The sequence below is a fragment of the Eurosta solidaginis genome, chromosome 4 (genome assembly GCF_040869045.1).
Source record: "Eurosta solidaginis isolate ZX-2024a chromosome 4, ASM4086904v1, whole genome shotgun sequence".
NCBI lineage: Eukaryota > Metazoa > Arthropoda > Insecta > Diptera > Tephritidae > Eurosta > Eurosta solidaginis.
In genome coordinates, this window is record NC_090322.1 from 275469998 (window position 1) to 275495788 (window position 25791).

Genomic DNA, 25791 nt, shown 5'->3' on the forward strand with positions numbered 1-25791 from the left:
TGGATTGTGATATTTAGACGTGGTGAATCACGCGTATCACGCGTGGTGAATATCACGCTTGCGAAAAGCGGAGGTATTTCGATGTATAACCAACATAGCTGAATTTTTAAGGCTGTTTAACTCTGTAATCTTTTCTGTAATTTATTTTGCTTTTGAAAAAATTACCTATTTGAAAAAAGCTGGCTGAAAAATATTGGCATAACAGCTTAAGTTAAATCAAGAATGGAAAATCTTGGAAAATTTGAGCAGATGTGGCAATTTCGCGCGTCCGTTGAACGAAATATTGACAATCTGCTGATCATCGCTAGGAAATTAGCTACATTCCATCAACTAAGCAGCACTTTAGCAATACTACTGTTATTATTTGGCCGCTCAAACAGACACATATTAATTGTGCATTAAATCTTAAATATACAAATACATCATAATAATTTACACGGCCAAAGCCATAATAATTTACACGGGTCATCAATTCTTTCTCTGATTCAAAAGCTGAACTACCAGCGCTACCGTCATCAGCTCAGTGTCATCATTGCCAGTAGCGCCAATAACACCAAACTCGTGCCTGACACACAAAAGTCGTTTCACTCAATAGCGCAAGTGAAATGTACCACGCACTCACTACTAAGTAGCGTCAAAAATTCGCTTGGAGTCATTTCGTCAATGAGCTACGATTGAGCTGGCACCGCATTGGCGCTGGCGCCATGCAATTTACATCACTAAAATTGCGCGAATGCCCAGGCTCATGACTTTGTTAATCCATATCAGGTATGGTCCTATTTTGGGCTCGTAAATCAGTTTCAGTGCCTGCGAGTGCTAGGTGAGACGTTTATGTGTTTTGGGGTGTTACGGGAGTAAAAAAATATATTGGAAATATCCTACACTTCGCCTCAAACGATACTCATCGCAAGAAGCATAGATGAATGGATTTGCAACTCTTTTGTTTCGAGAGAGCGCTGTCAAAATGCACATTTTTTATAACATTTGTCAATGATGCCACTCCAAACAAAAATGAATAAGTCTAAATATGGGGATTTTTGACATACAATTCAGCGGTTATAGTTTCAATCAATTAATAAAATGATAGTCGTAAGATATTCATTCCTTTAAACCTGTTTTACAATAATACGACTAGTTAGAGTCAAATATAAACAAATCTAAGTAAAATTTGCATTTTGATCAAATTAATTAGTCAATTATTGTAACGCATTTAACTCGCAGTGAAAACCATATATTCTTTTGAAATTTCAGTAAATCGGTCCTATAATATAATAATTAACATCATTTAATGGATAGGGCTTATCCTACATGTCTCACGTTCCAGGTTCTGTGATCAAAATGGACTGGTTGCATCGGGACTTAATATTTACAAAACCTGCTTTTAGTGATAAGTTTTGAATGGGAAATAATATTTACCCTCCGCCTTCGAACTAATAATACTTACACTAAAACAAATATTTTTATCCTTTTTCCCATCATTTTTGAACGCATTTCTACAGTTGTAGGTCAAACTAAAGTTTACCGAAATTTTTGGCCCGTGTTTCATTTTAGCTGGCACATTTTCTGTTCTGACAGCCGCTTCAGCTGGCGCGAGGGATTTATCTGTGATTGTTGCCAGCTCAAATTTGAGATAAATCCCTCGTGAGAGCGCAAAAAATGAGAGAGTTGCGTATCAAGTCATCTTTGGCAAGAAGGTTGCGGAAACACTAAAAAACTGAAATGAAAATATTCTCTCTCAACCACGAAAACCAATTCCCAAACTGTGTTGCAATAGTACGAAAACAAAAACATAAATTTTTTGGCAAGAAATACGGAAAACGGAATAACCATAGATTGAAGTCGACTTTATGTTAAGCAGCGCATTATTGACATTCATTTCGCCTCCACATACATTTAATTATATACAAGCCGATTCATTTTGCAATTTATGCATAAAAGTATTTAAAAAAAGTATTTTTAAAGTAGTAGCATTAGAGAAAGTAGTAGTAGAAAAACGTACTAATGCACGTTTCGTATACAATCGAGGGAAAACGAAACCCTTTTCAGACTTGTTGGCAGTGTTGCGATGAGCCTAGAAAGAAATGTATCAGTTTACAAATAAAAAAAGGTACCAATCGCATAAACAACGACTAATTTTACCATTTTTATTATAAACATAACTGCTTTCATTTATAAATTTCAAATTATGGAGGAATTTTCAAATTTCTTCAGCTCACATACATATGTATATCGTTAAATCCACACTGCAAAAATTGTTGGAGCATCTGTTGCATGTGTGTTTAATTTACGGCGACCATTTTTATAATTTTAAAACTTGCTTTGTTTATGATTTGAATCATAAAGGAACTTTTAAAATTACAACTGAAAATTCAGTTCGAGTTGTGAATCACAAAAGCGACATTACATATTTGGGCCTTTGGTGCGAGCGAAGCCGCCGGTAAAAGCTGGTTTATCCTAAAACGTTTAATAATTTGAACATAATAAGAGCGGTGGCAGGTCTATTTTCCACATATGTATAAGGCCAAATACTCTCTCTTTATCAATCTTATGTGTGTTTGTATATTATTCTCTTCCTGTGTTCTTCGCCCCACATACCGGCACTTGATCGTCCCTCACCGAGCACTTAAATGTGCAAAGCGTGCCCGTATGAGCAAAAGGCTCATACGAGCCGCTTTGCCCATCGCTGATCCAGATGGTGAAAACGAACACTCAAAGGAATGCAACCTTGCAAGGAACAGCCGTCATTTTCAAAGTGTAAAAATTCTGTGATACAACGAACGCTAACGCGGTTAGGCTCTTATCGGTAAGTGTTGCATACATTTCTGCGCACTTGATTTTGTTTTACAGATTTTTGGCGATGGAATTTTAGCTAAGCGAAAGTTGGAATATTAGCCGTGTTTTTTTATACACGACACGCGTATAGGTTTAAGCTGGAGACATTGGTGCTTTATCGGTAACCGTATCGGTAGCCTTATAACAGCTGATTCGACCAACCTTATGAGAATCAATGCAATCGATTATTGGTGCCGCTAAGGTCGTAATCGTATCGTAGCCAACCAATTGGGTTTTGGTTTACCTTCGTAACGATAAACAGCTGAATACGTTAGGGATACGGATACAGCGATACGACATACGGCACCAATGACTCCGGCTTTACGTTTGCGCGTGAAAAAAAAAACGCCTATCCTCGCTTAGATAATGCTTAGGAGACCCATCTAGCGGCAGTGGTTAAACAACTAGCTACAGCTACAGCGTGTACCGAAAAGCGGAGACACGACCCCCTGTTGTATGCCTGTGTATAACATATAGCTAAATCAGTTGCGATGAATTGTGGACACACATAGAATACATAGAATTAGTGTAGGGGGTGAAACATAGACACATATTTCAGTTACATCTGAATTTAACGCGTATTAAAAATTTGTGTACTACTCATTTTATGCGCAGCAACTTCAGAGGTGTATTTAAAGTTTGGCGCTTAGCAGTCCATATAAATTATAAGCGTATATACGTTTACGTGTAAAAAAAACACGGCTATTATTTTAAAACAGATTTAACCCACAGAGCAGAGATCTGCAATGAGTAGTTGTAAACTGAACGCGACATAGGCAAAGTCACAATAAAATATGATTTTAAGTTAGTTGACACTGTTTGACACAATTTTATATGTGCTCTCTGTCAAATGTGCTTCAACTAACTTCCCTGCAAAAATTGTTGGATTACGTGTTCCATTTTCTTCATGTTGGAATACTCTAACAATACTCCTTTGCAATGCGTTTGCGGACCACCATCAGCCGATCATTGCTCGTTTTTTAACGACAGTGATCACGACACGATGACGATCGAACAGAGTTGCCAAAAGTAAAATATTGCATACAAATAACTAATAATAAAATTTTACTTTGGCAACTCTGATAAAATGCAACAGCGCACTGGTTTTATGTATACATACTATAGCATGTATAGAGAAATATTAAATTCTTTATTCACGCAAATGCTAAATAACATAAGAATATTCGTAGTATAAAATATAATAGTTGTATTGCCCCTCTTCATTTACTTTCATTTTAAATTAAATCCACTTCGATAAATCTTTCCGACACAATTCCTCTTTAGTACTTTGGCATATGATCCTCTGCGGGTGCTCCATGGAGTACTACAGTGAAAGTACTTTGGAAAGTACTCTCACGTATGTACTCTATGGAATACTCACAAACAAAGCGAGAGTGGGATCACCTACTGCTCTCCTAGGACATCGCAATGTTAATTGGAGCACATTTTTTGTATGAATACAGATTAGATTTGGAGCAGTCCTATACTCCCAAAGGAGTATTCCTTACATTATTTATAGAGTACTCGCGTTTTTTGGAAGGGTTAGTCACATTTTATTTCGATTATGAATATGCCCCAATATATTCGGATCATGATATAAAAAATCGTGTACTCATACTCAGTCAGGGTTATTCAAACGTAGCGATTCGTATCAGTAATTTGGTTGAGAGTCTTTTTCATCCTGACACCGCGTTAGCGTTGAACGCGAAAGATCTGACAACCGAAGATGCTGATATCCGAAGTGAAGCTACTTTTGACAAACGCATACGATATGTTTTCTCGAAAATCTGCATATTCATATGTATGTATGTATGTATTTAACGTTTTGTTGTTGCAAGAACACGTGAACATGTGTATGCACATATATACAAATTCATTTGAATGAGTTGAACAAAGCATAGGGCGCATTCCAAAAGCAACACTGCTGGCGAAGTTGATTAGTGATAACTTCTTGGAACGCACAGTTGCAACTTTACGGCAAATTAGTGAGCATACAAATTATCCGCTCCATTCACTCAACGTTTTTATCGATGGGTTGTTGACAGTTGGTTCAACATATCGTTTCAAAAGCACAATTTCTTTCACTCAGCTAATAACTGATTAGCTGAGCTAGCAGTTGCGCTTTGAAATTCACCCTTCGAAGCAAACTTTTGCTTCGTATTTCAATGAAAAATTTCATACGAAAACAAACCAAACACGAGAATAGTTCGTGAGAGACCGTTTTAGCTTGTATCCATATGCATCATAGCTTATACTTACACAATAATTTTTGTATGTAAACGAATAGATCAGGCTAGCTGCGCCTGGTTGTTTTATACATACTCATACTCAAATTGCTGCGGATATATTAGAGTATCAAAAAAGTTACCTGATACCGATCTCTGCCACAGAGAAAATTTGTTGGTTATGAATGTGTATTTTTTCTGATTTATTATTAGTATTTATGACCCAATGCCAAGGTGAGCACGTGCCGAGGGCTGAATGATATAAGGTGTATAAAAATTCCATACCGCTAACGTTGCGCTTCAGGGTACAGGGCGAACCCTGTTGGGATAAGGCCTTTACAATGGGCCTCTGGGCGGATGGACCGTTTTTGTCCTATACTCGTGGGAACAAAATGAACAATAAAATTAAAGAAAAAACTTTTTTAAAATTAAGCTTTTATTATTGGTTAATAAAATTAACTAAAAAGTAAAAAATAAAATTAAAGAAAAAAAAAAAAAACTTTTAAAAATAAGCTTCTATTATTGGTTAATAAAATTAACTAAAAAGTAAACAATAAATTGACTCTAAGAAGTATAACACTTTATAAGTTCATTGTAACCTTTAACGATAATTAGGCTTTTTCATCTGCGACAAAAAAAATTCTATATTGTACATAATTATATATTTTTAACATTAAAACTTTACACCTAAATTATTAAATGTTACAGTTTATATCACAGTCCTAATTGTTCTAATAAAAGCGTGTTACATTGCGATAGCAAGAAAAGGAGATCCTAAATGTTCTTATTTATACCATTAAAATTTAACACGTTTTTTATCAGAACAATTTGGACTGTGATATAAACTATAAGATTTAATAATTTAGGTGTAAAGCTTTAATGTTAAAAATATATAATTATGTACAATATAGAATTTTTTTGTCGCAGACGAAAAAGCCTAATTATCGTTAAAGGTTACAATGAACTTATAAAGTGTTATATTTCTTAGAGTCAATTTATTGTTTACTTTTTAGTTAATTTTATTAACCAATAATAAAGGCTTATTTTTAAAAAAGTTTTTTTTTCTTTAATTTTATTTTTACTTGCAACTACAGCAGTTTTATTAACTAATAAAAAAAATTAATAAACATTTTATTAAATAATAATAAAAGCTTCCCATTCCATAAAGCTGGTAAACATTAATAATTTTCAATAAATTATGAGTTGCTGTTCTTCCGCGCACTTGTTCATTTTGAATGTCGACACAAACTAAATACAACACTAATGTGTTGTCAATCACACCCCGCGACTATAAAATAAGCTAGCTTCAAATGAAAAAAACAAAAATTTTTGATTTTCATCAACGTGTAGCCGACAACGTATTTGTGTGTCACGAAGCCACCCGACTGCACTAACACACACAAAATTCAATCTGGTTGTTAATCGCAGGAGGCTCATATATCTACACGCGCATATGGCTATGTGAAAGGCTATAACATATGTATATATAATACTTCTATATCAATACCTTCCTATCTTCCTAATGTGCAAATTTTCTGTCAATCATTATTTGCTGAAACTGTGCAAATGTATGTTCTGCGCATGCGCGGGCTTTGTTAGTGTTTGTGAATTGTAGTAGCGTGTGTAAAAAAAGTATTAAAGGGGTTAAACGGGTCACTATCCCCTTTACCCAACTTCTGCATATTAATTGTTATAAAATCTCAGTTTAGTCGATTAAACAATGAAAAGGCCAACAAATACAATACAAGGCTTGATGTATTTATTATTTAAACATGGGCTGCAGCCATAAAAAGTACATAATTTACATAAATAGTAAAAAAAAAAAAACAAGGCGAAGAATTAATATTTTTGAAATGACAAAAATTCAAATATACATGTATAAAAATATACTTATTCATACATACATCCCTACAAGCATTTCTTTAAACGTTTTTAAAAAAATTTAAAGTGAATTAGCTTGAACAAACGATATACATATAAACGTTTTCAAAATTTTACTTATTTTGAGTTTTTTAATTTAATTTAATTTAATTTATTTATTTACTACGATCTTGAAGATCTATATAATTTAATAAGGTACAAAGTATTTTTAATGTTTACATATTTGTTTCAATTCATTTAATTTCTCTGACTTCAATTATATAATAATCTATAAAATTATTTACTAAAAAAATTTATCTACTTGACAGGTAGCGCTTTACAGTAGCTGTATAATAACTTTCTAAATTTTTTGGTATTATTACAGTTTTTAATATAAGTTGGCAGATCATTATATTCTCTAATTCCTTCGTAGTATATACTTTTTTTATCTAATTCGGATCTCACTACCGGCAAGTAAAAGTTGTTATTGTGTCTTGTTTGATAGCTATGGACCTCTCTGTTTAGTCTGACACGTTCACTTAGGTAATTCGGCAGGTTTCCCAACTTTATGTTGTGTATAAACTTCAATGTGTAGTAAGTGATGTTCTGTTTTACACTAAGCCAGTTTAAGCTGTCTAGTAAATCTTTAATTGGGGTATCATACCGTTTTCTTAATATGAAGCGCATAATTTTGTTTTGCTTAATTTGTAGCCTGGATTTTTGCGAATCAGCTAATGCGAATAGGATTGTAGGACAGTAAATGAAATGTGGCTCGATAATGGATCTATAGACCAGTATTTTGTATTGCATAGTAATATGCCTGCATGATTGAAACATGAACCCTATTTTTTTTGGAAATTTTCCCTTCGATGTATTTTAGATGTTCATCAAATTTTAATTTGTCATCTATAATTATTCCCAGGTATTTTATTCGGGTTACTCTTTCTATAGGGGTATTTGCTATTTTTAGCGACACATCATCTTGAGTCACTCTAGACCCCATTATCATCCATTTTGTCTTTTCTATGTTTATTTTAAGCATATTTTGGCACACAAACACTTATATATTGCCTGAAGGTCCGATTGTATTTTTGAGGCTGCCTCATCAATTGTGTTAATGCTTATAGTCAAAAGTGCATCATCAGCGAATAATCTTATTTTGCAGTATTTGATACAGTTTTTAATATCATTTATGTAAATTATAAAAAGAATTGCTGCAAGCACCGATCCCTGTGGCAATCCTATTTCAATGTCCACTTCGGGGGAAATCTTACTTCTTATTACAGTTTTCTGCTTTCTTCCACTAAGGTAACTTTTGAACCAGTTAAGCGCTATGTTTCTAATGCCAATTTTATACAGTTTTTTTATAAGAATATCTCTGTCTACTGTTTCAAATGCTCTTTTTAGGTCGAGGAATACTGAAATTGTAAATTGTTTCTTCGTTCTACTTTCTTTCCATTCTGCTATTACCAGGTTAAGTGCAGTTTCACACGAGTGTTTTGATCTAAACCCCGACTGCTCATTTACAATAATTTCGTATTTATTTAAGTAATCCAGCAATTGGTTCTTAACTACAGTTTCTATTATTTTCTCATCGCTAGGTAAGGTATTTATAGGTCGTATCTCCTCTGGTTTAATTGTTCCCTTTACTTTTTCCACAGGTACAATTACTGAGGTCTTCCAGCAGTCTGGAAATACACCAAATTTGGAAACTTTCATTAATTACACATGTGTAGGTATAGCCTAAGTACTCCATGCTGTCTTTTTATACACCTTCCGTTACTAATTTTTTTCCTCCGTACTTGTTTTTTAATTTCGTTGTAACTCTCATAATTTCTTCAACATCTATTTCCTTCAGTTTAAACAAGCTTCTGCTTATCTCCATTTGATTTCCACCCGCTTCGAAGATTTCAATGCTATCTCTGATTCTGATTATGCTCTCATTAAAGTAACGGTTTAATTCAGTTGCTATTTCATAATCATCTTCAATAAGAGCACCATTAACAGAAATTTTTTGAATTTGTGCTACCTCACTACTCAGATTTATGGCGTCTTTTAGACATTTCCACATTAACTTTCGGTTATTAGTATTTCTTGAGATTTTGTTTTCCATAAATGTTTTCTTTTTTATTATTATAAGCTTTTATTTAGTTTCACTTTTGTTGTCTGTAATGGAATCTTGCAAGTTAAATTTGATACACTTCCCGGTGTCCGATTGAGCTGAAATTTTGCACACATGTATAACTCCGATGACAATGCAATATTACTTTGTTAGAATTCGATAAATTAATCGATAACACAGTTATCGGTAAAGATTTGTATTTACTTTGGCATAACAGCCTAAGTCCCATACAAACCCGCCGGTACCTATCCGTGGATTGTGATATTTGGACGTGGTGAATCACGCGTGTCACGCGTGGTGAATCTTAACGCTTGCGAAAAGCGGTGACACAACCCTCTTGTTATATTTCTGTGTATAACCAACATAGCTGAATTTTTAAGGCTGTTTAACTCTGTAATCTTTTCTGTAATTTATTTTGCTTTTGGAAAAATTACCTATTTGAAAAAAGCTGGCTGAAAAATATTGGCATAACAGCTTAAGTTAAATCAAGAATGGAAAATGAATGGATTTTGAGCAGATGTGGCAATTTCGCGCGTCCGTTGAACGAAATATTGACAATCTGCTGATCATCGCTAGGAAATTAGCGACATTCCATCAACTAAGCAGCACTTTAGCAATACTACTGTTATTATTTGGCCGCTCAAACACACAAATATTAATTGTGCATTAAATCTAAAATATAAAAATACACCCTAATAATTTACACGGTCAAAGCCATAATAATTCACACGGGTCATCAATTCTTTCTCTGATTCAAAATCTGAACTACCAGCGCTACCGTCAACAGCTCAGTGTCATCATTGCCAGTAGCGCCAATAACACCAAACTCGTGCCTGACACACAAAAGTCGTTTCACTCAATAGCGCAAGTAAAATGTACTACGCACTCACTACTAAGTAGCGTCAAAAATTCGCTTGGAGTCATTTCGTCAATGAGCTACCATTGAGCTAGCACAGGCATGCTTAACCAACGAAACGATATCATTTCGTTACGATAATCAAATTAACGAAATGATTTCGTTTCGTTTTCTGCCATATCAAAACGAAATCAAATCGTTTATGTTGATTATTAATTTCAAACTATGCTGGCAAAGCTGATTGATGGCGGAGTCATTAAAGGTGAAAGCATTATCCAAGCTGATTGCAACTTTTCTCATGAATTTTGACAGTACGAACATTTCTCAGAGTATTTTTGACATTACCACCAACGAATTACACAAACAAATTACATAGAGTTTGTGTGTGTATGTGCGCTCGTTGTTGCCACCTTACGGCTTCACCATGGCTATAGCATTGCCAGCACAATTCAAACATAAAGTATCACGTTTTCGTTAACGTTTTTAACGTTAACGAAAGCTTTTCGTTTCGGTTAAAAACGAGATACAATTTATCTTGATAATTTCTTTATCGATAATATTTCGAAGTGTTTCAACGGAAACGGTGGAAATTTTTTGATAAACGATTAGCTTAACGTTAAGGTGCATCCCTGAGCTAGCAACGCATTGGCGCTGGCGCCATGCAATTTACATCACTAAAATTGCGCGAATGCCCAGGCTCATGACTTCAATACTTATATTTACAATGCTTTAAACTTTAAATACACCTCTGAAGTTGCTGCGCATAAAATGTGTACTAATAAATTCCAATACGAATTATACGCAGATGTAACTGAAATATGTGTTTTTGTTTCACCCCCTATACTTATATTTAAAGCTTTTCTAAGAACAAGCTTCTATTACTTGTTAATAAAACTAACTAAAAAGTAAAAAATAAAATTAAAGAAAAAAAAACTTTTTTAAAAATAAGCTTTTATTATTTTGGTTAATAAAATTAACTAAAAAGTAAACAATAAATTGACTCTAAAGAAATATAACACTTTATAAGTTCATTGTAAGCTTAAACGATAATTAGGCTTTTTCGTCTGCGACAAAAAAATTCTATATTGTACATAATTATATATTTTTAACATTAAAACTTTACACCTAAATTATTAAATCTTACATTTAATATCACGGTCCTAATTGTTCGAATAAAAATGGGCTGACTGCTATTGGTGTTGAAATAATATCAATTTTGTAAATTTTTTTCTAACATACTTTTTCGTCGGCGCTTTTTTCGTTTCAAAAAACAAACGAGGCTTAGGGCTCATTTAGATACGTATATCTGCGCACTCAGCACAAATCGGTAATGCTATTCTGCGGAGTTCTGAAAACAATAAAAATTATATAATACTAATGGAAAGCAAAAGCTTACTTTTTATATTTTATTATGTATTTCCGACCAGTTCTTATTGAATCTGAAGGTATATTATTAGGCTTTTCCGGTCTAAGTTTTTGTTTTTAAGTGCGAAATAAAATTAATTTATTCCACTTTTCTAACCCAACGTTTCGCTAATAACTTTTTAGCATCATCAGGGGTATGTGTTTATTTGTTAAATCTGTTACAAACAACAAAATACAAAAATGTTAAATTACATACAATTCTATTGAGTTTGATAAATCCGTATGAAAAATCAACTAAAAACAGATAATAATACATGAAAAACCAACTTAGAATATTGCACCTTGCCGAGGGGTTTTCCTCTTTTGAAATTATTTAAAAACTATTGTCTTTGAACATACAACACTTTTGAAAAACATAAAAACATTGAACATTTATGGACAGTAAATCAATACCAACTTAACGCTATGGTAATCTCGTCAATACTAAAAACTATTTTCCTAAACACGTAATGTAAGCAGATGCTATATTGTCTGTGTCTTCTTTCTTGTTAATCGTCTTTTCTCTTCTTTCCATGATTCTCAGGCTTTCTAAAGTGTATCTTGCTGTTTCTTTCCGTTCCCTGTCAATAATCTTCCCATTAGTAAAGTCAGCTGAGTGTCCACTTGATATTATGTGTTGTGATAACGCTGTACTGTTCTTTTGTTTTCTTATATCCGCTTCATGTTCGCCCAGTCTAAAGCCGGAGTCATTGGTGCCGTATGTCGTATCGCTGTATCCGTATCCCTAACGTAATCAGCTGTTTATCGTTACGACGGTAAACCAAAACCCAATTGGTTGGCTACGATACGGTTACGACCTTAGCGGCACCAATAATCGATTGCATTGATTCTCATAAGGTTGGTCGAATCAGCTGTTAAAAGGTTACCGATAAAGCACCAATGTCTCCAGCATAACACCTAAGGGACGCTTTGTTGTGCCAATATATATTTTGCCGCATTCTTCGTTTGGGTTTCCTTTACAAGTAATTTCGTAAATGACGTTGTTTTGTTGATGGAGATCTACAGCATAGTGTACCTATACCAAGTGTGTTCACTAAGCGATAAACGTCAAAAATACAAACAGCCTCGCTCACCTGATGGAAATCTCAGGTCTAGAGTCGCATTTTTGGTCTCAACGACAACATTTTTGACTACCAATCGTATCGACTTTTTCAATTTTTCAATCATTCGGCGCACTCGGTAATGGTATCCATTTTGAATTCGCTGTCATTCCGAATCCAGCGAGTGCCTGTCAGAATGCTTGACAGATAAGTCAACACACTTGTACTTGTACACTATGATCTACAGGACACTTTGTTCTTGTAAATATCGTTGACAAAGTGCGGTTTGACTTATAGGCAAGTGTTGTGTTAGTTGTTTTTATTATGCTGTGATCAATATTTTCGGTAAGCTTGGGTATGTATGTGACGCTGTAAAACTTTTTCGCTGCTTTCGTTTCTAAATTTGTTCTTATGTTAGCTTGGTTGCTGGATTTCATGATTTCTTGGTTTATTAGCTCTCGTATTAAATTATTAGGATAATTGTTGCTGCGTAAAATATTATAAATTTTTTGTATATTGGCATTATGAAAAGTTTTGTGGCTTAAGGTCAAAATTTTATGTATGAAATTTTTTGCTGTATTAATCTTATATTTGGTCGGCTGCGAGGAAAGGTAGTTTATTAGGCGTCCTGAAGAGGTAGGTTTTGAATACCAGTCAAGAAAAAGGTTGTGTTTCTCCCTATGGATGCTGACATCAAGAAAAGGTATTTTGGAGTTGGCTTCTATTTCCATTGTAAATTGCAGTTTTTTGTGATATTTATTCAGAATATCTAGAATAATGTTCGCGTCGTTACGTTTAATTATCGCCAAGAGATCGTCTACATATTTACATATAAATTTTATGTCTATATCAAATCGTTTCTTAAGTTCCAAAATAGCATTGTCAAGTAAGTCATCCATAACAATGTCAGCGATTGTAGGTGAAATTGGATTGCCCATAGGCATTCCAAACGTTTGCGTATAAAGCTTATTATCAAACATAAAATAATTATTATCTTTAAGGCAGAAATCTAGTATCTCTTGGAATTTCGGCTTTGGAATATTGGTTTTTTCTTTTATTTGGTTCCATTTTCCTAGAATTATTTTCGAGGCTAACATTGTTGGTATGTTAGTGAACAATGAAACGACATCAAAGGACACTAGAACTTCATCATCACATAACCTTATATTGTCTAACCTATCTTTTAGGTTGAACGAATTCTTAACATTGTATTTTTCCGATATTGAAGCTTGTAGAATATCTCCAACGTAATTTGGCAATTTGTAGCAGGGGACCACAACTGAAGAAACAATAGGACGTAAAGGCATTTCAGGCTTATGTATTTTTGGCAATCCATATATTCTAGGTGCCAAAGCCGCAGAGCAAGTGAGTTTTTGTTTCTCTCTATAATTGATATGTTTGTTTTTGTAAAGCTCGTCCACTATTCTGTTGTTTTTCTTTTGTAAAGTATTTGTAGGGTCAGTTCTTGTTAATTTATAAGTGCTTTTGTCTTCGATTAGCTTACTCATTTTCTCTATATACTCAGTTTTATACATTGCATACAACACTTTTGAAAAACATAAAAACATTGAACATTTATGGACAGTAAATCAATACCAAATTAACGCTATGGTAATCTCGTCAATACTAAAAACTATTTTCCTAAACACGTAATGTAAGCAGATGCTTTTAACATTTTTGTATTTTGTTGTTTGTAACAGATTTAACAAATAAACACATACCCCTGATGATGCTAAAAAGTTATTAGCGAAACGTTGGGTTAGAAAAGTGGAATAATTTAATTTTATTTCGCACTTAAAAACAAAAACTTAGACCGGTAAAGCCTAATAATATACCTTCAGATTCAATAAGAACTGGTCGGAAATACATAATATTTAAACTCGGAAGGCCTGCCGAATAATCTGTTTATTATTTCTGCTACGAACAACATTTACAAAGCCAACCAAAATGAAGCATTTTTACAAGCATATAAGCTATAAGCATGGAAATTTAGCATGCATATCCCTCAAACACTACAGCAAACAAATACAGAAACTATATAAGCATAAAGAAGATCTAAAATTTCTCTTAGAATGCAAACGATACGGACTTATCCCTTATCACCTAACAAATTCAATCAGACACGTTGAAATTAACACCACTTCTGAAAAGATAAGACAACAGATTGATAAGTCAAAACAAAGTTTTCTGATGAAAATATTAAATTTAGAAATTACGCAAACCAACATTAACATCAAGCTTACAAAATATATATTAAATCAGGCTCAACAGCAATTAAAATATACTTTAAATGAGGTAGAATTTAACACATTTGTCAATAAGCAAGGTTTCCTCAGTCACAGGATCGCAGAAAGAAAGAGAACTATACTTACGTCGAAAATAAATAAACTTAAGAACAAAAAAATGAAGAAGCTTAAAATAGCAACAAACGATAACTGGTTCGTAAAGAAAACAACGATCAATCCCTAACGAAGTTAAATGGATATTGTCACTTGGTAAAAAATTCACAGTACCAACAACAAAATCAAATTTTTCACCTATACACATCATAGCTGAAATTGAACAAATTATACAATCATTAGAAAAAGAAAAAGATAAGGAAATCGCGCGTAACAAAGTGAGCAATAGAATTCTTCAATTTAAGCGTAACATTAAGCATAATGAAGCCCAAAAATTTATATTAGCGACATTTTATAAGACGAAAGCGTTCGTCGGCAAATACAAGAACGAAATTGTTTTAACAGAGGCTGACAAGGGAAAGAAAACAGTAGCAATGTATAAAACTGAGTATATAGAGAAAATGAGTAAGCTAATCGAAGACAAAAGCACTTATAAAGCAACAAGAACTGACCCTACAAATACTTTACAAAAGAAAAACAACAGAATAGTGGACGAGCTTTACAAAAACAAACATATAAATTATAGAGAGAAACAACAACTCACTTGCTCTGCGGCTTTGGCACCTAGAATATATGGATTGCCAAAAATACATAAGCCTGAAATGCCTTTACGTCCTATTGTTTCTTCAGTTATGGTCTCCTGCTACAAATTGTCAAATTACGTTGGAGATATTCTACAAGCTTTAATATCGGAAAAATACAATGTTAAGAATTCGTTCAACCTAAAAGATAGGTTAGCCAATATAAGGTTGTGTGATGATGAAGTTCTAGTGTCCTTTGATGTCGTTTCATTGTTCACTAACATACCAACAATGTTAGCCTCGAAAATAATTCTAGGAAAATGGAACCAAATAAAAGAAAAAACCAATATTCCAAAGCCGAAATTCCAAGAGATACTAGATTTCTGCCTTAAAGATAATAATTATTTTTTGTTTGATAATAAGCTTTATACGCAAACGTTTGGAATGCCTATGGGCAATCCAATTTCACCTACAATCGCTGACATTGTTATGGATGACTTACTTGACAATGCTATTTTGGAACTTAAGAAACGATTTGATATAGACATAAAATTTATATGTAAATATGTAGACGATCTCTTGGCGATAATTAAACGTAACGACGCGAACATTATTCTAGATATTCTGAATAAATATCACAAAAAACTGCAATTTACAATGGAAATAGAAGCCAACTCCAAAATACTGTAACGAATTTGCTGCAAATCCTCTTATTTGCAATCCTCCGCTAAGTTCGAATCACTAAACTGTTGAATAAATAACTCCAATATTGAACAATGGAAAAATGGCCTTTATTAAAGTACTTCACAATAACACTTATACTATGCTACTCGCTGGCTTAATAACCAAACTGATTGATAACTCAAATGAAACTCTACTATTGGCCGCCAGATCGCGTGCTTAATCTAACTGATTGATAGCTCAACTCAAACTGAATTACTTTTTACTCGCTTGTGCCGCTTTTATAGTTTACGCTGCATACATCTAGGCTCTTCTATTTCCAGAACTTGCCAACCATTTCGAGTGTTTATAGTTCTCATATAGTTTCTACTTGTTTACAATTTTCTACTTTTCAGCGTCTCTCAGATGTATGTGAGTTTGTAGTTTACAGTCTCTCGCACACACATAGGCGTATAAGTAAATGCATCTGTGTGTGACATCTCTCGGCTGCCTTATATATGTGTATACATGATTTGATTATTGACGTAAACACCGCTTAGCATCGCCTTAGTGATGGTATAGCTTAGTGATGCTAATATCCGTGACACTGCCCTCCACCTAAGTCTGATCGTCCCGATCAGACAAATCTCTCGATCTAAACGCCGCTAGCATCTCCAAATGAACCACCTTTCTATTTCGTGGTTTCCCAATGGTTTGTATGCGGTAGATGGAATTACTGATCTTCTTCACAACCTTGTACGGGCCTTCCCAAATACACCAAAATTTGGCTGGAACACCTTTCCGCCGGTGAGGGTTGTTTAACAGTACCAAATCTCCCTCCAAGAACCCTTCCGAATTATTGTTCTCATTGTACCTGCGTTTGATCTTACTACTCATTATCCTTAGTCGTTCCCTCGCACTCTGTTGTTTGACCAATGAACTACTTCGCAGAGCTTGCGCTTGACGGATTGGCTTGACAGTATCGTTCCGCCGTTTCCCAACAGAAGTGCGCGATGGCTTGAAACCACCCTTGCATGCTTCCTGCAAAATTCTTGCAGTCGTTTTAGTGCGTTCATTTGGGTTTGTCAATGCCGGTGTTTTTCTCGCAGGTACTTTTGATTTCGCTTTGTTTGGCCCATTCGTTTCATCAACCTTTACCTTTGACTTTCGTGGCCTTTGTCGACTTTTCTCCACCAGTACTCGATTACTGCTGAAACCTTTTTCCAAACTGAAGTTAATTGGCACATCCTGGTTCTTATAATGCATCACCCTCTTCTGCATATCGATCTTGATGCCATGGTCAACCAAGAAGTCCACTCCCAATATGACTTCATCAACGATCTCCGCCACAACGAATTTGTGTAAAACCATGACCTTCCCAATCAGTACTTCACATATCACTTCTCCCTGGACTTGGTTATACTCGCCTGTGACCGTACGCAACCTTGCTCCAGGTAACGGTTTTAATCTCCTGTTGACTAATTCAGATCGAATCAAGGAATGAGATGCGCCCGTATCTACAGTCAGTACACGCTCCTTGCCATCGACATTCCCTCTGACGGTAAGACTGCTGGATTTTCTACCAATTTGCAACACAGATATCACAGGGCATTCAATAGCTGGATCTAGCTCTCGATCTCTACCTCTTACTCGCTCTTGCTCATCTCCTCCAGCTTTGCGTTTACGGCCACCCACATTGTTGGAACTATTAGGACCAAGATCGCAATGACGTGCAATGTGACCGGACTTCTCGCATTTGAAGCATTTGATAACTTTTTCACTCCGCTTTTGCGATCCTTTCAGCGCCTCCAATATTGCGTCTACCCACTCTGGCCTTTCTACTTCCACACGGCGTGCTTTGAAAACTGGCTTACACAGAAGCGACGCTGTTTCCTGAATCAGAGCTTGTGACACCGTTTCTGCGAATGTTGGCTTTGGGTTTGCGTATGTAGCCCGCTTCGTTTCCACATCTCGTATGCCATTTATGAAGCTCTGGATTTTTACCCTTTCAGTGTATTCCACGGGTGCGTCCGCATTCGCTAAATGTGCTAGCCTTTCAATATCCGACGCAAACTCTTGCAATGTTTCACCAGGCCTCTGGAAGCGGTTCAGCAACTCCATTTGGTATATCTGTCTCCTATGCTCAGTTCCGTATCGTCTCTCTAGAGCGCCCATCAATGCTTCATAACAGTTCCGTTCGCCCTCTGGAATGGTTTGTAAAATCTCAGCTACAGGCCCTTTCAACGCCATGAACAGTGCAGCAACTTTATCTTCCGCATTCCAGTTGTTCACTGCTGCGGTCTTCTCGAACTGTAGCTTAAAGACCTGAAAAGGAACAGAGCCGTCAAAGGATGGTGTCTTTACCTTTGGATTACTCGTTGAAACTGCTGGGCGATTTAGTTGCAACTGCTCGATACGTCCTCTAAAAGCATCCACCTCGGCCTCGATTTTTTCTTCAAACTGTAAAATTTTTGTATCTTGCGCCTCCAACTTCGAGGAAATTCGTCCTTCTTGCTCTTCCAGTTGAGCAGAGATCTGCGATGATATCTGTGCTGAAATTTGCGCCGACATTTCGGATATCCGTGTTTCTTGTGCTTCTATCTTCGATGTTATTTCTGACGACATTTCTGCAATATGTGTCTCCTGTGATTCCATCTTGGATGCCATATATGTTTTCTGTTCTTCCAGTTGAGTATCCATCTTGGATGTTATACGTGTCTCCTGTGATTCCAGTTGAGATGCCATTGTCGATGTTTGAGCAGATATTGCAGCCAAAGTCATGTTCAAGTCTGTGCTCGTAACTGTCTGCGTAACTGTCTCTTCCATTTTTGTTGATTCCTCGCCATCAAGATGAAAGTCATACTCTTCCACGTCAATTCCTTCTACTTCCATTGCCTCTCGTAGCCGTGCCTGAAGTTCAAGTTTAATGCCGCTTGTATTCAATCCACGGCTCTCCAACTCCCTCTTCAGTTGCTGGATCTTCAATTCACTGAACTTTGCCATGTCCTTGTTGTCCTCTGGAATTTATTCAACAATTCCTCTTCTGACACCAATTGTAACGAATTTGCTGCAAATCCTCGTATTTGCAATCCTCCGCTAAGTTCGAATCACTAAACTGTTGAATAAATAACTCCAATATTGAACAATGGAAAAATGGCCTTTATTAAAGTACTTCACAATAACACTTATACTTTGCTACTCGCTGGCTTAATAACCAAACTGATTGATAACTCAAATGAAACTCTACTATTGGCCGCCAGATCGCGTGCTTAATCAAACTGATTGATAGCTCAACTCAAACTGAATTACTTTTTGTGCCGCTTTTATAGTTTACGCTGCATACATCTAGGCTCTTCTATTTCCAGAACTTGCCAACCATTTCGTGTGTTTATAGTTCTCATATAGTTTCTACTTGTTTACAATTTTCTACTTTTCAGCGTCTCTCAGATGTATGTGAGTTTGTAGTTTACAGTCTCTCGCGCACACATAGGCGTATAAGTAAATGCATCTGTGTGTGACATCTCTCGGCTGCCTTATATATGTGTATACATGATTTGATTATTGACGTAAACACCGCTTAGCATCGCCTTAGTGATGGTATAGCTTAGTGATGCTAATATCCGTGACAATACCTTTTCTTGATGTCTGCATCCATAGGGAGAAACACAACCTTTTTCTTGACTGGTATTCAAAACCTACCTCTTCAGGACGCCTAATAAACTACCTTTCCTCGCAGCCGACCAAATATAAGATTAATACAGCAAAAAATTTCATACATAAAATTTTGACCTTAAGCCACAAAACTTTTCATAATGCCAATATACAAAAAATTTATAATATTTTACGCAGCAACAATTATCCTAATAATTTAATACGAGAGCTAATAAACCAAGAAATCATGAAATCCAGCAACCAACCTAACATAAGAACAAATTTAGAAACGAAAGCAGCGAAAAAGTTTTACAGCGTCACATACATACCCAAGCTTACCGAAAATATTGATCACAGCATAATAAAAACAACTAACACAACACTTGCCTATAAGTCAAACCGCACTTTGTCAACGATATTTACAAGAACAAAGTGGCCTGTAGATCTCCATCAACAAAACAACGTCATTTACGAAATTACTTGTAAAGGAAAACCAAACGAAGAATGCGGCAAAATATATATTGGCACAACAAAGCGTCCCTTAGGTGTTAGACTGGGCGAACATGAAGCGGATATAAGAAAACAAAAGAACAGTACAGCGTTATCACAACACATAATATCAAGTGGACACTCAGCTGACTTTACTAATGCGAAGATTATTGACGGGAACGGAAAGAAACAACAAGATACACTTTAGAAAGCCTGAGAATCATGGAAAGGAGAGAAAAGACGATTAACAAGAAAGAAGATACAGACAATATAGCATCTGCTTACATTACGTGTTTAGGAAAATAGTTCTTAGTATTGACGAGATTACCATAGCGTTAAGTTCGTATTGATTTACTGTCCATAAATGTTCAATGTTTTTATGTTTTTCAAAAGTGTTGTATGTTCAAAGACAATAGTTTTTAAATAATTTCAAAAGAGGAAAACCCCTCGGCAAGGTGCAATATTGTAAGTTGGTTTTTCATGTATTATTATCTGTTTTTAGTTGATTTTTCATACGGATTTATCAAACTCAATAGAATTGTATGTAATTTAACATTTTTGTATTTTGTTGTTTGTAACAGATTTAACAAATAAACACATACCCCTGATGATGCTAAAAAGTTATTAGCGAAACGTTGGGTTAGAAAAGTGGAATAATTTAATTTTATTTCGCACTTAAAAACAAAAACTTAGACCGGAAAAGCTTACTTTTTCATTTGGAGAACGAAATACCTAATGTACAGTATTGATAGAAGCAAGACGGTTTGTTGAAATATACATATATTTAAGACCCTTTTTTACAAAAATCAAGCGACAGCCTTGAGATTTTGTCTCCTTCTCTCGTTGGATATCTGTACTGTAATGTTTGACAGGCTGCACAGTTCAGTAGTAGCGATATAGAAGTATTACATATATGTGCTATAAACTACAGATACACACGCGACGCGTATAGTTGGTAACCAAGTAGAAAATTCTAGCAGAAGAAACGTCTAGACATTTGGGCACAGACTAGAAAAGTAGCGAAAGCTGAGTACTCAGTATTAAGTGTGAGTATGTCAAGTGTGAGTATGTCAAGTGTGAGTATGTCAAGTGTGAGTATGTATACAGTTTGATAAGGGTGTTGTGTAAAAGTGCCAACCAAGAACAAAAAAAAAAAAAAATTAAGTTGCGCCTAAGATAATTTTATAGATCTCAGCTGCATATGTCGTTCTTTAAAAGACCAAATATTGACCCAATTTATTTGCTGATATAGAAGATATTAACGGTTAATCAAATATACTTAATTAGTTAAAAAAATATTTTCGGCTGAGCTTCAACATATCGCCTTTAATATTGCAATATAGCCATAACACAAGTAAGATAATCGATATTTTTATTTAGCGAATACTCCTCACGTTCCAATGAGTGCTGTCAAACTGACTATTAAAAACTTTTAACAATTGACGGGTTGAAGTCTGAGGTGTCTTTAAATATCATGATTTTTCACCAGCGATCGGACGCGAGATATATTTCAAGTTCAAAAAAAAGTCTTAGCAGTGGTTTTATGTGTCAAAATTTTTAAGGTAAGGGGCATCTTAGGATATGTTTATGGTCCCATTATTTGATTTTCTTAGTAGTTAAGATTGTAAGAATGTCAAAAGTTGGACCGTCCTATTCGTACATGTCCTACAGGTGGTGGTCATGTAAATCGTTCCCGAGATGGTCGGGCTAGTACCTTAAGGATTGCTTTGTTACCGGAGCGTACCGGATCTGTATCCAGCAAAGGACCATCAACATCGATAACACTCCTCAAGGCCTCGGGGAGTGTATTTATCGTTAATACAACAACAACAACAGGCGATCACTCAAATCTATACCTGTTGAAACGTACGTGTTACAGCAGTTTGAAAATGGCACTATTTTTAATGAACATACATTACTGTACCTGTTAAAAATGAATTGTCAGGGTTACCTACATTTTTAGTTTAAAAAGTATATACTCGTATTTCTGAAAAAGCCGGTTTACAGCTTTACCAATGGGACCAATTTCAAATCTCAAAATTCAAGTTGGTTTTCCTATATATGACATCAATTTTCTCGGATTTTCGCATACCATTGATCCGATCGCCCCTTTCAGAGCTACTGTGATTTAAAAAATTTATTTCGATCACGGATCTTAAAACGTAATACGAGCCCAGGGTCTGAAGCTGAACTACTGATAATGCTCAATCAGCTTAGTATGCTTGTTTCGCTTTCTCCCATTCGATATTTATACACAGAGTGGTACATCCAGGACAACTTCCATCATGACGACGCGAAATTCCGTACACGGATATGACGCCATTCGCCTTTATCAATCTCTCATACTTCTTGTGGTTCTCATAAGCAACAAGATTTGAACTGCAATGATTGACGTGGTTGAGTCAAATCTCTCATAGGGCACTTGGCCTAATGCAGAAACGTGATTGCAACCGTAAACGATTTCTAAAATCTTCGGACAACTCTCGAACTCCAAATTGCACTAGTTACCTACACGAAAATTTTTCAAACATTTGTATGGTTATGTACTTGTGCACTCACCTGACCAACTAGCAAATAATCGTATATAAAATCGAATTTCAAAGTTCAAAAGTATAATTTAATTGGAATAATGCTAAAATACACCTTTAATAACGATAAAATATTACATTGTTTAACATCATTTGCTTTTACAATTTAGCTGTACTGTCCTTTAGGTCAACATATCCTCCGCTCACTGCTTCTTTGCCAGTTTCCACTACTGTAGTCGTGAAGAAAACCCGCCTGCCTTCCTTCCACATGTCAATACGCAGTGTTTGACCCGGTATAACGGGAGCTGAAAACCTGGCTTTTATTGCTTTAAAAAGTAATGGGTTGTTGTTAGCATATCGAGCCAAAACTGCACGCGCCGAAAATCCGAATGAACATAGCCCATGTATAATAGGCACCTTGAAGCCAGCCAGTTTTGCAAAATCAGGATCAATATGTAAAGGATTTGAGTCGCCAGAAAGACGATACAAAGCAGCTTGATCTTCGGATGTTTTGTAATGAATGACTGCATCTGGCTTTCTTTTGGGTGCGTTCATTATGGGTATAACACCAGCAATAGGCGTTTTCTTTCCTCCGAATTTACCAGCACCGACAACGAAAACAGAACTTTGATTCTTTACTACAAGTCGGCCACTTTCATCGTATGAATCGGTATTTACTACAACAAGTGCACCAGATCCTTTATCCATAACATCAAAGACTTTACCGGAAGTCGTGAGTGTGCCACTTGTTGGAATATCATCACAAATTTCCAAATATTGTTCGCCATGCAGAATGTTAGTAAGTTCAGCTTTTCCTGCTGGCAAGGCATCAGCTACAAGACTAGTTTGCATACTAACAATTAAACCAGGCAATACAAAAAACGTTGGAATAGCTGCAAATTCAGCATGATTTTCATATAAAAATTTAAGATCGTTGGCGTTTTTAACACTAGCACCAATCCCCAAAGCATAAAGAATTAGGTCTTTGCTAGAGTATTGGAAAGTATCTTCGATTCCACCACTTTTGCCTGCTTTCAAATTTTCGAGTACTTCGATTAAGTACCCAGACGCTTGGCTGATTGAATCGACGTGCTTGGCATGTGTCATATCCGTGACCTTAGACCATACTTTCTTTACATATTCAGGCGATACGGTCTTTTGATCAATGGAAGTACGTAACACACTGCCCTTTCCACGAACAAAGTGGACTTTAGTTGCCCATCCAGCAGAACTCTCAATGTAAGAGCCTGAAAGAATCAATATTATAAAACATTAAAATATATACCTAAAATTTTAGAACCGTTTTGTAGGACCTACCATTATCTTCGCACGATTCATGGCACAAATAAACGACAACGGGCGCGATCAAATGAGGCTTCAATTCATTAAAGAGTATATCAGGTAAAATTCCTTCAGTCATACGGCTTGCTGCCGTTGGTATAATAACATTACAATGTATGTTATTTTTCTCACCCTCAATAGCTACGGAATTTGCTAAACCAACCAATCCTAATTTCGCAGCCGAGTAATTTGCTTGACCGAAATTGCCATAAATACCAGAATTTGATGCAGTCATAATAATACGTCCATAGTTATTTTTACGCATATACGGCCAAGCAGCCTGAGTGCATTTAAAACTTCCTTTCAAGTGTACGGCATGCACTAAATCCCAATCTTGATCTGTTGTTTTAGCAATGCTACGATCACGAAGTATGCCAGCATTATTTACCAAGATATCGACCCTCCCGAAATTTTTAACTGCAGTTTCAATAACCTTATCGCCGTCGACTACCGAATTGTAATCGGCCACGGCAGTACCGCCTTGTGCACGGATCTCATCTACCACGACATCTGCAGCACGCTTAGATGCGCCCTCGCCCTGGAAACTGCCTCCTAAATCATTGACTACTACTTTAGCACCTCGCGCTCCAAAGAGCAATGCATATTCACGCCCAAGCCCAGACCCGGCTCCTGTTATGACTGCTACACGGCCATCAAAACGCAATTCCTCCGACATGTTCCTGTTGCTTATATGTATACGTGTACTTGACGCTATTCTGGTTTCCAATGAACTGAAATTTAATTCAGCTTTATTCTGGAACACAATTCATACCTGATTTTTTTCGCAGCAAAGTTCAATTTCTTATATATATATGTGAATGTTTGCTAATATATACGAATGATATGAAACACCCGATAATATAAGTATATCTTTAAACAATGGCGATAACCAAGTAAGTCAATTTAGGAAAGGTGTGACTTACATACACTGGGTTAGCTTTATTTATTCTAGAATAAAGGCAATTGTGGGGGTAACTTAAAATTGCATAAAAGCTACAAGGAGCTGGTAGTTATGGGTGCTATTATCAGATTTAATTGTTATATTTTACCGTCTCACGCTGCACACATAACCAAAATCAAGGGCTGTTAATTGAAACTCTGCATTCGGGCTCGAATTTTATTTGTCAAAACCGGTAGCAAATGCATTAAACTCACACCTCTCCTAGGTTGACTTAGATCGTTATCTGTTGTGGCCACAGAAATGTATACGAGTTTGTTATGAAGTTGAGCAAAGTCCAATAAAATTTTGTTTTTTTTTTGCAGTCATATATGTATATTGAAACTGAACAAGTTGTTGGCTAATTTTGATTTGTTTCGTTTTTAATTGGTTACATGAATGTGAGACTATCGTCGAATGATATAAATTAAATCTTTTTATGTATATAACTTTAACGCACTTTCCTCAATTTATAAGCTACACTGCTCGTAAGTGAATTATCGCTATCCGAGCGTATGACAAATTTAATAAAAACTTGTATTTACAAGAGAAAATTTGTTCGCAAGTTTTGTGGTTCGATCTTTATTTTTTGACGTTTATTTTTTTGACATTTTTTTTCTCAATTTTACTGGTTTGAGTCTACGGTAGAATAACTTAAGGCTAATTTATACATATTTTTTGTTACGTTGCTTTGGCATTAGGCGCTTTCAGTGAACACTATTTTTGTTGATACGTTGCAAACATGTTTCCGTCAGTTGAAAAAAATTGTTCTCTGAACGGCGAGCTTCCTAAGGATAATCAACTTCTTAAATTATTTTGGTAATAGTCTAGTTGAGGGGTCGACTGCTAATACGCTACCAAAAATATCGAGAGAGGTGTCAAACGACGTAATCTCGAGAACAATA

General features: G+C 35.6%; 3 protein-coding genes across 10 annotated transcripts in view; 1 reads left to right on the top strand and 2 right to left on the bottom strand.

The window, feature by feature from the left end:
• kat80 (katanin 80) overlaps window positions 1–25791 on the top strand; it is a 46029-nt gene that overhangs the window by 9837 nt on the left and 10401 nt on the right. Inside the window, exon 1 of one of the 4 annotated variants that reach the window (XM_067778421.1) lies at window positions 2455–2803. The exons of the other annotated variants lie outside the window; for them this stretch is intronic. Within the exon in view, the coding sequence (XP_067634522.1) occupies window positions 2718–2803 (86 nt within the window). The 5' untranslated portion in view covers window positions 2455–2717. Of the gene's footprint in view, window positions 1–2454; window positions 2804–25791 lie in introns of those variants that run through there. 4 annotated transcript variants of the gene reach the window in all.
• Window positions 11188–18627, bottom strand: LOC137247812 (uncharacterized). The gene is made up of 2 exons (XM_067778758.1): window positions 16687–18627; window positions 11188–11243 (listed from the first exon to the last, which is right to left on the bottom strand). The coding sequence occupies exons 1-2, from the start codon at window positions 18605–18607 to the stop codon at window positions 11188–11190; spliced, it is 1977 nt and encodes a 658-aa protein (XP_067634859.1). The 5' UTR covers window positions 18608–18627.
• Window positions 22676–25497, bottom strand: Mfe2 (peroxisomal Multifunctional enzyme type 2). 5 transcript variants are annotated; one of them, XM_067778425.1, is made up of 3 exons: window positions 25347–25497; window positions 23926–24680; window positions 22676–23855 (listed from the first exon to the last, which is right to left on the bottom strand). In XM_067778425.1, the coding sequence occupies exons 2-3, from the start codon at window positions 24623–24625 to the stop codon at window positions 22768–22770; spliced, it is 1788 nt and encodes a 595-aa protein (XP_067634526.1). In that variant the 5' UTR covers window positions 24626–24680; window positions 25347–25497; the 3' UTR covers window positions 22676–22767. The 5 variants fall into 5 exon arrangements, with proteins under 5 accessions (XP_067634526.1, XP_067634523.1, XP_067634527.1 ...); XM_067778422.1 differs by having other exon boundaries at window positions 23926–24774; window positions 25347–25475; XM_067778426.1 differs by having other exon boundaries at window positions 23926–24703; window positions 25347–25471.